We start from the raw sequence: 12945 nt of genomic DNA, 5'->3' as shown, positions 1-12945 counted from the left end.
CTTGACAGATAAAAATGATGTTTCACCTCCCACTGTGGGTGCTGAGTAACTGCTTCTGCACACAGAACAGAGAAGGCAAAAAGAAAATGCAGCTTACCTGGGCTGCCAGTTTCTGACTGGTAAGAGTGAGCAACACAGCAGCAGCTCTCCACTTTGGAGATTCTTCTTTCTGTTCAGTACCTGAAGTGATTTCTTGGATGCCAAGGTCAGGAGCTCCTCAGAGCCTCCCTGGGGCAGGCAGCAGGAAGCTCCATGCCTTCCAGCAGCTGCTGTGGCAGAGGTGTGTGCTGCTCTGCACCTGCTCCAGCCCCTGCCACTTATTTACTGCACACTTGTTTTGAGCAGCCTTAAGAATCCTCTCTCATGTGATGCTTAAGAAAGGCTACAGCTCTGAAATGGATTAGGATTACTGAAGAGGATTACAACTGAGACATAGGCTACCTTGGCCTCTCTCATCTCACCACTCAGACCCTACACACTTTCTAGTTGCCTTTTGCTAAAGACAAACTCCTGGAGGGAAAAAGAAGTTCAAGCTTCACCCATTCCCTGTCCTGGGCTGAAAGACTTCTTGGGCTTTGTAGCTGAAGAATCTGTAATGCAGAAGCAAAAGGCTGGAGGAGGCAAGGGTAATGTACTTAACTTAGTTCTGTTTAATTAGTTCCCAATTCTAAGTGATGGATCTGACCAGGCTTGAGGAAGCAGAGGAGGTGTCTTACTTCCTGGCCTCTAAAAAGCAGGCTCACAAGGCAGATGAAATCCCCAACAGGACAATCACCAAACAATTCAGCCTCAGATAACACAAACAAGCCTCCTTTTTGAGAGACAAACATCCCACCAAATGCCCAAACCTTCCAGAAACAACCACTCCACATTTCCAGCATCCTTAGGCTGTTTTTATTGTCTGTATCTTTATCAATTCTATCACATTTCCTCGGTTAAATCATTCTTACACTAAAGCAGCTGAGCACATTGCATGGGTCAAATCAGCTAGTTTGGGTCAAATCAGCTAGCTTGGGTTAAATCAGCTAGTTTGGGTCAAATCAGCTAGCTTGGGTTAAATCAGCTAGCTTGGGTCAAATCAGCTAGCTTGGGTCAAATCAGCTAGTTTGGGTCAAATCAGCTAGTTTGGAAAGAGAAGGTGGTAAATGACAGCTGTTGCAAAGGCCTGAAGAGGAGGGGCAATGGTTTGAAGTGAGAGGAGATTTAGATTGGATGTGAGGAACAAGTTCTGCACCATGAGGCTGCTGCAACACTGCAACAGGCTGCTCAGGGAGGTGGTTGAGGCCCCATCCCTGGAGAGATTCAAGGTGAGGCTCAACAGAACTCGGAGCAGCCTGCTCTAGTGGAGGATGTCCCTGCTGGCTGCAGGGGGGTTGGACTGGCTGAGCTTTGGGAGGTCCCTTCCAACCCAAACCATTCTATGATTGATTCTGCTGGTGAGCAGCATGTCTGAACATTTACCAATGGATGAAATGCAAGGCTTTAAGATGATAATTGAAAAGTACAAAGCAAACTAAAAGGTTTCTTCACACCTAGTTTGTTTAAATCTCAACCCACCCACCCCACCCCCCCATTTTCCAGACCTGCTCTGAGCAAATTCTGATCACAAACACCCCAGCAGCAGACAAGTGGTTCCTGAATGTTCTTAGGTACCAAATATTTCTCTACTCCAGCTCTGTTTGTACACATGAAGCCAAATCCACTTGATAAGAGGGAGCTGGGCACATCACTGCCAGCAGATAATCAGCCTAACGCTGCTGAGGTCAGGAAGACTCTGCACAGCTACACCTGTACAGAGCCTTTTGTCTTTGCTTGTGGGTGGCTGCTATGTAAGGAAAACCTGCTGGGATCAGGAGCTGATGCCTGCTCTGGGATTTAAAGCAACATCACTCTAAACTCAGGCATCTCATGGCCACTCTTATTCACATCTTCCTCCGGGAGCTCTGGGATTCAAATGCATCATTCTGGCGTGAGGCTGCTGACATAATGGTATAAACTGGGTCAAGGCAAAGCCTGCAGTGCCTTTATCCAGGCAGAAGTAGAGGATGCAGGTAAGTAGGTCAGCCAGACTCAGCACCAGGAGATAAAGGCCCCACAGCACAGAAGGCTCTCAGGAACCACGTGCAGAGCCAGTTTGCAAATAGTGCAGGTGGCACTGCAGCTCCCTCTGACCTAACACTGATCACACCTTCTCTCCCTCAACATTCTCAGTGCTGTTAGCAGGCATCACAGCATGGCAGGGATTGGAAAGGACCCCTGGAGATCATCCAAACCCCTTGCCAGAGCAGGGTCCACTAGAGAAGGTCACACAGGAACACATCCAGGATGGTTTTGAATGCCTCCAGGGGTGGAGACTCCACTACCTCTTACACCAGCTCCTGATCAATCAACCCAGCATTGTCTACAGCTGTGCATGCAGCTAACTGCTGCATCTGCCCCTCACAGAGCAAGGAAGAGCAGGATGCTATCAGGAGTAACACCCAGCAAGCCATCAGCTGCCTATTTTTACTTCATTAGAACCAGACCTACAGGCCACGTACAAGAGAGGTGAGTTTATTAATCAGCACACAAATACAGCCAAGTTGCCCAATTAGTGCAACTAACAAAAATAATGAAAGCCATTTTTAGCCATCAGCACCTGCTAAACCATCAGTTTCACTGCAATCAAACCCATCCAGCTTCCACTGCAGTTCATTAACAGCATGGTCTGCCACATTCCCAAGCCTCAGCAAGCCAGTATTTCCTCAACAGTTCACATAACTAGTAAGCCAGACCAACTGCTCCTTGTGAGAGTGACTTAAACCCCATGTGCCAGCATTGGGAAGCTTCAGCTTTTCCCTCCTCTTGTCTGCTGAAATAAAAAGAGAACTAAATGAACAAAACAAGGGTTTGTAACAGAGCTAAGAAACAAACTCTTCAGACTCTCTCCAAGACAAGAATTCCTCTTGCTACAATCAAGTGTCTGATTTAACTGCTACAAATGCAATGCTAACAGGAGTTTGAAAACCTCTTCAAGCTGGAATGCAGCTTCTTGTGCTCCAGGCAGGACCATGGTACCTGAGTTTCTTGGAGCAGAGAGAACTTAACTCTTCCTCTGACACCCTGAAGCAACCATGTGAAGCCCCTTGTTAAGGTCAAGCCCTCTTTGCAAGTTCCCAGGACAAAACCCTCAGAGGATGCTGCTGCTCAGTCATCAGCAGCCATCCCAAATTAAACTTGACCCTTCTGGATGCCAAGGGCCCCAAACCCTGCTGCTGGGGATTCAGTTCCCTCTGGCTTCCTGACATCAGCCACCAGCTGGAGATGTGAGAGTGTAGCAGTGGGTTCTGGCAAAAATCACAGCAACAGCTGCAAGCTCTGCTGCCATTCATCCACACCTGGACAGGCTGCAGAGTTGGGTGGGGAGAAATGGAATGAAATCCAACAAGGACAAGAGTAGAGTCTTGCATCTGGACCAGCAGAGGCTGGGGACTGACCTGCTAGAGAGCAGCACAGGGGAAAGGGACCTGGGGGTCCTGGTGGACAGCAGGATGCCCATGAGCCAGCAGTGTGCCCTTGTGGGCAAGAAGGCCAAGGGCATCCTGGGGTGGATTGGAAGGGGGGTGGTGAGTAGGTCCAGAGAGGTTCTCCTGCCCCTCTGCTCTGCCCTGGTGAGGCCACAGCCAGAGTACTGTGTCCAATTCTGGGCCCCCCAGTTCAAGAAGGACCTCAGGGAACTGCTTGAGAGAGGCCAGCACTTTTCCTCAGATAATCCCCAAGGGTGCTGCAAAGAAAGTCAATCCTTAACTCAACCTCTGAAGCAACAAGGGAAGGTATTTACCCAGTGTCAACAAACAAAGCAAGGCCAGAACAGGCCTTCAGACCAGGTCACTCAAGTGGCACTGCAGGGCTTTGTCCCTCAAGGAGTCTTCAGCTATTTAAGTACAAGCAGCAAGGACAGCAGCATGCTACTTACAGCCTCACTTCTGAGTCCTGATCCACGTCTGGTACTGGTCTGGGTGTGCAGCGCTCATGACTGTGGTGTACACTGTGTTACTGGGAGGGAAAGGGGGAGCAGTGAGTGGGAGACTTCCCAAAGCAGGGAGGTGAATTTATCAAGCTAGCTAAGCAGCAGAACACATTGCAGTGCAAACAACCACTCAGAGCTACAGAAAGCCAAGGGCAGACTGGCAGCAGTGAAGGCAGCTGGCACAGCACAGCAAAGGAGCTGCATTGCTACACCCAGTTACCCCTGTGTGGGCACTGGTGAGGCTGCACCTTGAATACTGGGGTCAGTTTTGGGCTCCTCACTCCAAGAAGGACATTGAGGGGCTGGAGCAGGTCCAGAGAAGGGCAACCAAGCTGGTGAGGAGCAGCTGAGGGATTTGGGGTTGTTTAGTCTGGTGAAGAGGAGGTTGAGGGGAGACCTCATTGCCCTCTAGATCTCCCTGACGGGAGGTTGCAGTGAGGTGAGGGTTGGCCTCTGGTAAACCAACACAGGATAACCTGCAGAGGTGCAGCTTATGGAACAATGCAGAACAATAATGGCCCAGTGAAATAAATCTCTCTCAGAAATCCAGTAAATGGCACCTTTTTCACACACCAAGCTGAGCCACCTCAGGAATTCCAGGGAAAGCTATCTGCAGTATTGACAACCCCAAATGTCTCAAAGGCACCAATGACTCAGCACAAAGTTCCAGCTGCTCCTCCAAGCAGTCACTTGTTTCATTACTGCCAAGGAACTTCCCTGGGCCTAAGAAAGGGCAGGCTTGTGGCTAGAGTGGCAGAGCCAAGAGGAAGAATGATGCAGAAGTGAGAAAAGTCCCACATGCACAGGCAGAAGCCTCAGCTGGGAAACCATAAGGCACAGGAAGATCCTAAGGAAGGCTGTGATGGATATAAGTGGCCTGAAGCATGGTGGGATGCACTGGTCAACAGCTCTGCACCCAATACTTACTTGTTTAAGACTGGCTTCACTGACAGCACCTGCACAGAAAGTGTGAAGAGCTGTCATTCTGGTCACCAAAGAGGGAACTAAAAGGCTGCTCAGGAAGAGCAGCAGGATGGTGGGAGAAGGAGTAATGCAGAATGCAGGATTTCTCTTGCTGGGTTGGGTTGCTTGGGGTTTTCATATTCAACACCTGACCATTTCATTAAAGTGTCTCTTTAAAAGCTTGCTGAAATAGGCAACACTTAAGTCCTCTACCTGGAAGTATCACTCAAGCCTAACACTTTATCTGCTGTAGTATTTAGAGGTGTGCTTGAAATATGGAACTGCACAAAGATGGTGGTGATGAGGGGCAATGGCTTGGAGCTGGGAGAGGGGAGATTTCGACTGGAGATTAGGAAGCAATTCTTGCCAGTGAGGGTGGGGAGACACTGGCACAGGCTGCCCAGGGAGGCTGTGGATGCCCCTTCCCTGGAAGTGTTCAAGGCCAGGCTGGATGAAGCCTTGAGCAGCCTGGGCTGGTGGGAGGTGTCCCTGCCCATGGCAGAGGGTTGGAACTGGATGACCTTCAAGGTCCCTTCCAACCCAACCCATTCCATGAATCTCTGGGAGTCACCTCTCACACTTTCCACTTGGATTGGCAGCCTGCTATGAAATGCCTGTGGCAGAGGAGCTCAGAAACATTTGATCAGACCACCTCAGCAGCCTTAAACTCTCCAGAGCTGGGTGTACAGCACCCCTTTTTCCCCCCAAGAAAAACACAGCTGCATGTCTGCTTTGGAAAGAGCCCTGAAGGCACAGCATGGAATGTAAAAGGAGTTACCTTAAACAGTGTTTCAAAATTGATGTTCTTCTGCCCAGTGGCATTGAGGGCTTTGATGGCTGGAGTTCTGCAGGAGAATGCAGATAGCATTAAACCTGACTGTTCCAAAGATCACCAAGGTGACATCTTTACACTGAAATGCTTGCTTTGGCCCCAGATAACCCAGAGCTCTGTGGGACTGACTCTAGGCTCACACTGCTGAAGCTACTCCATTACTGCACCTTTGAGTACAGAGCAAGAGGGAATCTAGCAGCAGCTGCTTGCACACTACACAGCCCAAAGCCTGTGTGATGTCTGCAAGCACCTTCCTATTACCATCAAATACTGCTCCACTGTGAATCTAAATCCTTTCACTTTTACTAAGCTTGGCTTTGTCAATGAATTTTTAGTACCTGCCTAAGCACTGAAGTTTCTTCTCTCTTACACCACTCACTGCCAGGCAGACTTTCCTCTGCCCTAAGTCAGTATTGCTCCTCACCTTATCTGCTCTCTCTAGAGGGGCAGCACCAAGCTGCCTGCTGAGCTAACAGCTGCTCAGAGCAGAAAGCACCCAGCTCTTGAAGCTGTTCAGCATAAATGTTCTCTCATCCCACAGCTCCAGACTAAACTTACCTTCGATCATCAAAAGGAGGAGGAGTGGTCCAATGGTCGTAGTTTGTCTCCACACGAAACCATCTAGAACACAGCACACAAACAGCCAAGCAAACAAAGGGCAAATCAGCAGATTGATAGAATGACCCTCTGGATTTCCCCCACCTGACAAGCTGGTGGGATTCCTTCTCAAAGAGAAGGGATTTGGGTTCATTTCCAGGGCTTTCAAGCTTTCTCTGTCCAGGAAAGATCTTGAGTTGCTGGAAAGTGTCCAGAGAAGGGCAACAAAGCTGGGGAGGGGTCTGGAGCACAGCCCTGGGAGGAGAGGCTGAGGGAGCTGGGGTTGCTTAGCCTGGAGAAGAGGAGGCTCAGGGGAGACCTTCTTGCTCTCTCCAACTCCCTGAAGGGAGGCTGTAGCCAGGTGGGGGTTGGTCTCTTCTCCCAGGCAAGCAGCACCAGAACAAGAGGACACAGTCTCAAGCTGTGCCAGGGGAGGATGTTAGGAAGAAGTTCTTCCCAGAAAGTGATTTGCCATTGGAATGTGCTGCCCAGGGAGGTGGTGGAGTCTCCATCACTGGAGTTGTTTAGGAAGAGTCAGGATGGGGTGCTTGGTGCCATGGTTTAGTTGATGAGATGGTGTTGGGTGATAGGTTGGACTCAATGATCTCAAAGGTCTCTTCCAACCTGGTCAATTCTATTCTATTCTAACTGTAAGCATCAGTAAGAGATGCCCTGGGCCTCTCAAGAAACATGGCTCACTAACCCTGCCTAGCACTCAGGAGGGAAGATTAAAAACCCCAACCAACCAATTTGTTTTCCTACTTACGCTCCACCTAAAGGGTCAAGAGGCCAGAGATCTGCTGGCCCTCTTCTGTTCCTGGTGATGACCATGCCTTCTTTGGGGGACACACCTCCTACAATATAGTAAACTTCAGCAATGATGGGAATGCCAGCTAGTCTGAGAACAGCTGACTGAAAGTCCTCTGCTTTGCTCAGGGTCTAGTGCAAAAGGGAGATCACAGAGAAACAAAGATCACAGAGCACAGTCAAGCACAGCAATGAGCACTGGGTTAGCTAGTAAATAAATGAACAATCAATCTAGCTCTTGTGAAAAGGGCAACTGATGCAAAGTGCTACTTGAAAACATTGCTCTGAAAAGTTTCCCCAACTGCCTAGCCCAGGAATACAAAATGGATGTGATTAGGAACTGAACTCGTTCATTAGGAACCAAACTCATTAATCCCAGCTTTGGAAATACTCTAAAGAGACACAGAAATGGTTCAAAGTGGGGAAAAACATCTGCCCTTGAGAGACAGAGGCATGGCCATACCCTGCAAATTCAACCCTCAGAGTCTTTCAGTGTGAGCAACAGAATAAAGTAGATGAAAGGGAGGGAAAAACACCCACTCCTTGTCTTTGTCTTGCCAAAAGTTTAAGAGGATTTAGGGAACAATGGTGAACAATCAAGCCTGGCTTCTCCTGCCATAACCAAGTGACTAACAGCATCAACTAACCATCACCACAGCCAAGGAAACTGCTAATTCCAGGTCGAGAGCCACAACCTGCTGAAGCACAGGTTTAAAAATGAGAGCTGTGCAGGCAACACAAATGTGGACAGCCAAGCATTGACCAAAACTGCCTAGAAAGACAGGGAAAGGAAGAAGTAATTCTGCCAGCAGCTCTGCAGCTAGTAGTCTCAACCTGGAACTCAGTCTTAAAACTCCAGAAATGGCAACAAGAAAGTCTCCAGGAGCCATTCCAGCTCTGCTGGGAGTGTACCTACAAACCCTGTCACTGGTTTTTTACTGTAATTCAAGGCTGGAGAAGCAACAGACCTGGTTTTTCTTAGCAGTGTCCTCACACAGCATTCATAACATGTGCCATACAAGACCCCACTCAACTCCTACTCACCAGGGAGCTCTGCTTTTTAGCATGGTAACATGGCAAATGCAGTGCAAAACAGCCAGGGGGTCAGGTGCTAACCATTGAAGAGTGCACCTGCCCCAGTTTGTCAAGCTACCAATCATAGCCAGCTGAAATAGTCCCCAGGAAGGAAATCTTGGCACAGTTCCTCAAGGACTTTTGGCAGCGAGCAGAGATCACCCCCCTGAAGGACTTGAATGGCTTCTCTCTCCCTGACAAGTCTGGGGGCAACACCTCTCTCCTCTGATGAAATGCATTTATCAATTGCTTGAATTTTCTGTGAGGCTCACAGCTGGAACCTCAAATGCATGAGGAGCTGGCAGAAATGAGGTGAAGAGAGAAGCACTGAGTGCACTTACATCTCTGACAAGCCAGCTGACAGGGTAATTCCGGTTCAGGAAAGCAGCTACTGCGTTCTCCCACCACCTACCAGCAGCTGGAAAACAAACCAGAAGTTACCTCCCATGCCTGTTACACATGCTCTGTGACATCTACCCTCCTGCCTTCTTTCTGCCCAGTGTGCCCCCTCCAGCTCTGCAATCTCTGCATTACAGAAGTGGTGCAATAAACTCTAACAAACAACTAAGGGAAGCACAAAAGAGCTGCTTGTTGAAAAAGAGAAGGAAGGGATGGCAGAGCCAAACCCAAGCACCCAGCTGGACACACCTATCAAGTGCTGGTGGAAAAGGCAGTGACCCTTCCTCTGCCTTCCTGACTATCACAAGCCCTTCCAATTTCCCTTTCAATTCTCAGCAGTGACATCTCTCAACTTTCCTCCACTCCCAGCTCTCTCCTCAGCTTTTTCCCAGTGCCTCCATGCATTCTCTGAAGCCCTGCTGCCTTTCCATAGATCTCAGTCTTAAGCTTCTCTTCACATCCTCTTTCAAGCTGCCTTATAAGGGCAGAGAAACCCAGAATAGAGAAGGGGAGAGAAGTAGGAAAGCAGCTGTTTGTTTGCCCTACAGAGTGCATATTTTTCCCTCAGCCTCTACTCCACCATCTCCAACTGTCTCTTAAACAGACCACTTCATTTGTCACCTTTGACACCGAGTTCAGATGACAGAATCACAGAAGGATAGGGGCTGGAAGGGACCTCTGTCCAGATGTGCTGACAAATGTCTTTCTTCTGCAGCAGCAAAACCTGGCAGCATGTCTGCTTCTGCTACCCAGGGCTAAACAAGTCACTCCATTGCAGCTCCTTCCTGACAACCTTACTTCTGTTTTTCCCTCCTGGAGAACAGGAGAGAAGGGGGCAGTACCTGAAAGGAGCTATAAGAAGGCTGGGGAGGGACTTCATACAAGGTAGTGCTAGGACAAGGGGCAATGGCCTTGAACTGGAAGAGGGCAGATTGAAACTGGAGATTAGGAAGAAATTCTGTACAGTGAGGGTGGGGAGACACTGGAACAGGTTGCCCAGGGAGGTTGTAAATGCCTCCTCCCTGGAGGTGTTCAAGGTGTTCAAGGCCAGGTGAGCAAGCTGGGCTGGTGGGAAGTGTCCCTGCCCATGGCAGGAGGGTTGGAAATGGAACATCTTGAAGGTCCCTTCCAACCCAACCCATTCAATGATTCTAGGAAGAGCCAGAGCATGCAGTAACCAGCTAGAACAGAACAGCACAACAGCAGGTGTGGGAGACTGACTGTACCTCGTTCATCACCAGAGATTGTGAACTTGTGTGGGCTTTGGCCAGTCCATAGGCCTACGTAGCCAAGAAAGGTGGTGCCCTGGTATGCCACCTGGAACCAGGAAACACAAAGTTTGTCAGCACTACTGACAATACAAGCAAGGCTCTGAAGCACAGTCCTCTGCTTTTTTTCAACCACAGAAGCTGCTCCAAAGCACTTTGCCTTACATTAGAATAAAATCAAATAGCTTAAATAAATTGGAATAGAATAAAATAGAATGGAATGGAATGGAATAGGATAGAATGGAATGGAATAGGATAGAATGGAATGGAATAGGATAGAATGGAATGGAATAGGATAGAATGGAATGGAATAGGATAGAATGAATGGAATAGGATAGAATGGAATGGAATAGGATAGAATGGAATGGAATAGGATAGAATGGAATGGAATTAAATAGAATGGAATAGGATAGAATGAATGGAATTAAATAGAATGGAATTAAATAGAATGGAATTAAATAGAATGGAATTAAATAGAATGGAATTAAATAGAATGGAATTAAATAGAATGGAATTAAATAGAATGGAATTAAATAGAATGGAATTAGCAATTTTATTTGTTCCAGTTTATCACCACAAACCAGAAAGCAAAGGTAACTAATACTCATCCTGCATTCCTTGAGAGTGACTATGGTGCTCTACTAATCCAGCAAACTTGGGATGGAAACCACATGCCCACATTAAACCCCACTGCCTACCCAGCCCATTCCTCCATGGAATACCTCCCCCAGCCATGCTCACCACAGATCATACCTGCCCATTTTTCAGGAACCTCACATCAACTGTAATCTTGCTCAAGATGTCCACAAAGTCATAATCCAGGTTCCTACCGTGGTAAATGTTTCCTTTGGCATCCTGAGCAACAATGCTGGTACAGAACCTGCAGGAAGAAACAGAAGGGTTTCAGGAAAATGTGTGGCAGTTGAGTTAGCTCAACATGACACAGGCATGAAATCCAGCAGGAAAAGTCCCATCCCACAGAGTCTTACACACATTCCACAGTTCAGCCTGGCTCAGAAAAATCAAAAGCCAAACTGTTATTTGCTTCAGGGCAGATTACAGTCCAGGGAGGAAGCAGCACTTCCACTTAGGGAAAATTTCTTTGCTTCATGTTACCTCTTTTCTAAACAAGACAAAATGCTGACAGGTAGAAAAAGTCCACAGCCTGGAACTTCCTGGATTTCTAAACAAGACGTTTGACAGCTAAACCAAAACACTCACAAAGGATCTGGATTGCATTCTGACTATTAGAGATTATTTCACTTCAGACCTGGCTTTTATTTCTCATCACAACTTAAAGATACAAAAAGGTGAAACAAAAGCCTTTCAAACTGAAAGCAGCAGCCCAAGTGTCAGCCATTTCACATCTTATCTACAACAGGAAGCATGCTGAAACTCCTTTCAGTTCCATTAAAGCAAGCTCTTTAATCAAGTCTATTCAATCAGCAATGATTTACAAAGTTTCTTTGCCTTGGTGTTACAAGTTTGAAGGTAAATTAGTGCAAATACTTTGAACAGATGGCCCTTCCTCGTTACCAGATGGGGTTTTCATGCTTTTATGTATTTACACTGCTATACATACCAAGAAAAACCTCACTGCAGCTGCATGTTACCTGTGTTAACAAATAAACCATGCAGACATGGCACTTAGGGACATGGTCAGATGCCCATGGTGGTACTGGGTTGATGGCTGGACTCCATGACCTTAGAGGTCTTTTCCAACCTGAATGATTCTAAAACCACTGCTCTGTATTTCTCTTTCAATCCAGGACACAAACTGACTGAGGAGAACGAAACCTGCCAGCTGAAAGCATGGAAAGGGAATGGGAAGTGCCATGATCTGCCACGTGTCTTCACCTGCCTTACTGAGCGTTCTCCCACACTGAGCTGGAACAAACCTCTGCCTGATGCTGCAAGCCTCAGCCACTTACGCAGTCGACTCATAGGCGAAGTTGAGCAGGACTCCATCTCCAAGACTTATTCCCAGGGCTTTGCAGATCCCCAGGATCTCCCCCGCGAAGGGCTGCGGAATGAAGAGCTCCAGTTCTGCTGCTATGGGCCGAATGACCTCGTGGACCCATTCTGGTACACTTTCACTGCAAAACACACGCAGGGCATCAGCTGAGAAGACAACCAAGGCTGCAGCTTATACAGTAAGAGGGACCTCTGAAATCATACAACAGAGTCACTGAATCCATTGGGTTGGAAGGGACCCTCCAAGGTCATCCTGTCCAACCCCCTGCAGTGAGCCAGGGCACAGCACAGAATCCTTTTGGTTGGAAAACGCCTCTAAGATCATGGAATCCAACCACTGACCCATCACCACCATGGACAAATCCACAGTTTTGTTGATCATAGAACGGTAAAGGCTGGCAGGGACCTCTGAAGCTCATCAAGTCCAAGCCAGCTTTGCAAGTCCCCAGAGAACGCAGCACAACCCCGGCCAAACACGCGGCACGGGCTTCCTGCTGGTGAGGTGTTTTATCGCTAGCAGGGCGCTCCCCGTGCGTCCTCTGACAGCTCCTCAAGTGGCAGGGGACGCGCCAGGACCGGGTTAAGGCTCCCAAAAGCCTGACTGCGGAGTCCGGCAGCCGTGCCGCGCCGCTGCGGCCGCTCCGCCCGGGCAGCGGGGCTGGCAGGGGCTGACAAGCGCCGCGGGGCAGGAGGGAAAGGCCAGCCCGCGCCCGCTCCCCGCTCCCTCCACCGCTTCACCCTCCCCGTGCCCCGCAGGGGGCCGCCGCGCCCCGCACTCACTCGATGACCCGTGCGACAGCGGCGCGCAGGAAGGCGGCATCGAAGCGCCGCAGCACCGGCAGCCAGCGCTCCTCGGGGGGGCTGTCCAGGCTCACGTTACACAACAGCGGAGCCACCGCGGGGGCGGCCGGGGCCGCCGCCGCCGCCGCCCCATACAGCAGCACCAGCAGCCCCCACAGCCGCCCCATAGCCGCGGCCGCGCTCCGCTGGCGGCAGCAGTCACGCCCCCCCCCACCCGCACA

The 12945-nt window shown here is 49.1% G+C and overlaps 1 protein-coding gene across 3 annotated transcripts; it reads right to left on the bottom strand.

The window, feature by feature from the left end:
* Positions 1–2537: 2537 nt before the first annotated feature.
* Positions 2538–12929, bottom strand: NAAA (N-acylethanolamine acid amidase). Of its 3 annotated transcripts, none has more exons than XM_068153771.1 (11): positions 12704–12929; positions 11881–12045; positions 10703–10829; positions 9908–9998; positions 8624–8700; positions 7168–7340; positions 6363–6425; positions 5751–5817; positions 4937–4965; positions 3956–4035; positions 2538–2851 (listed from the first exon to the last, which is right to left on the bottom strand). In XM_068153771.1, the coding sequence occupies exons 1-10, from the start codon at positions 12889–12891 to the stop codon at positions 3960–3962; spliced, it is 1056 nt and encodes a 351-aa protein (XP_068009872.1). In that variant the 5' UTR covers positions 12892–12929; the 3' UTR covers positions 2538–2851; positions 3956–3959. The 3 variants fall into 3 exon arrangements, with proteins under 3 accessions (XP_068009872.1, XP_068009873.1, XP_068009874.1); XM_068153772.1 differs by having other exon boundaries at positions 2538–2848; XM_068153773.1 differs by lacking the exons at positions 2538–2851; positions 4937–4965 and having other exon boundaries at positions 3951–4035.
* Positions 12930–12945: the final 16 nt, after the last annotated feature.

The sequence above is a fragment of the Melanerpes formicivorus genome, unplaced genomic scaffold (assembly GCF_026170545.1).
Source record: "Melanerpes formicivorus ecotype bairdi unplaced genomic scaffold, bMelFor1.0.p_v2 SCAF_27, whole genome shotgun sequence".
NCBI classification, from domain to species: Eukaryota; Metazoa; Chordata; class Aves; order Piciformes; family Picidae; genus Melanerpes; species Melanerpes formicivorus.
The sequence above is the reverse complement of the archived record's forward strand: the minus strand, read 5'-3'. Positions and strand labels throughout refer to the sequence as shown.

Bases quoted from the DNA above. Each gene is read 5' to 3' on its own strand.
- NAAA (XM_068153771.1), bottom strand. From the start codon at position 12,891: ATGGGGCGGCTGTGGGGGCTGCTGGTGCTGCTGTATGGGGCGGCGGCG. The intron at 8,701-9,907 runs GTACAGTCAGTC...TTTGTTTTCCAG, and splicing joins AATCTCTGGTGATGAACGAG to CTGCTGGTAGGTGGTGGGAG. The intron at 6,426-7,167 runs GTAAGTAGGAAA...GCTGTGTTCTAG, and splicing joins CTTGACCCTTTAGGTGGAGC to ATGGTTTCGTGTGGAGACAA.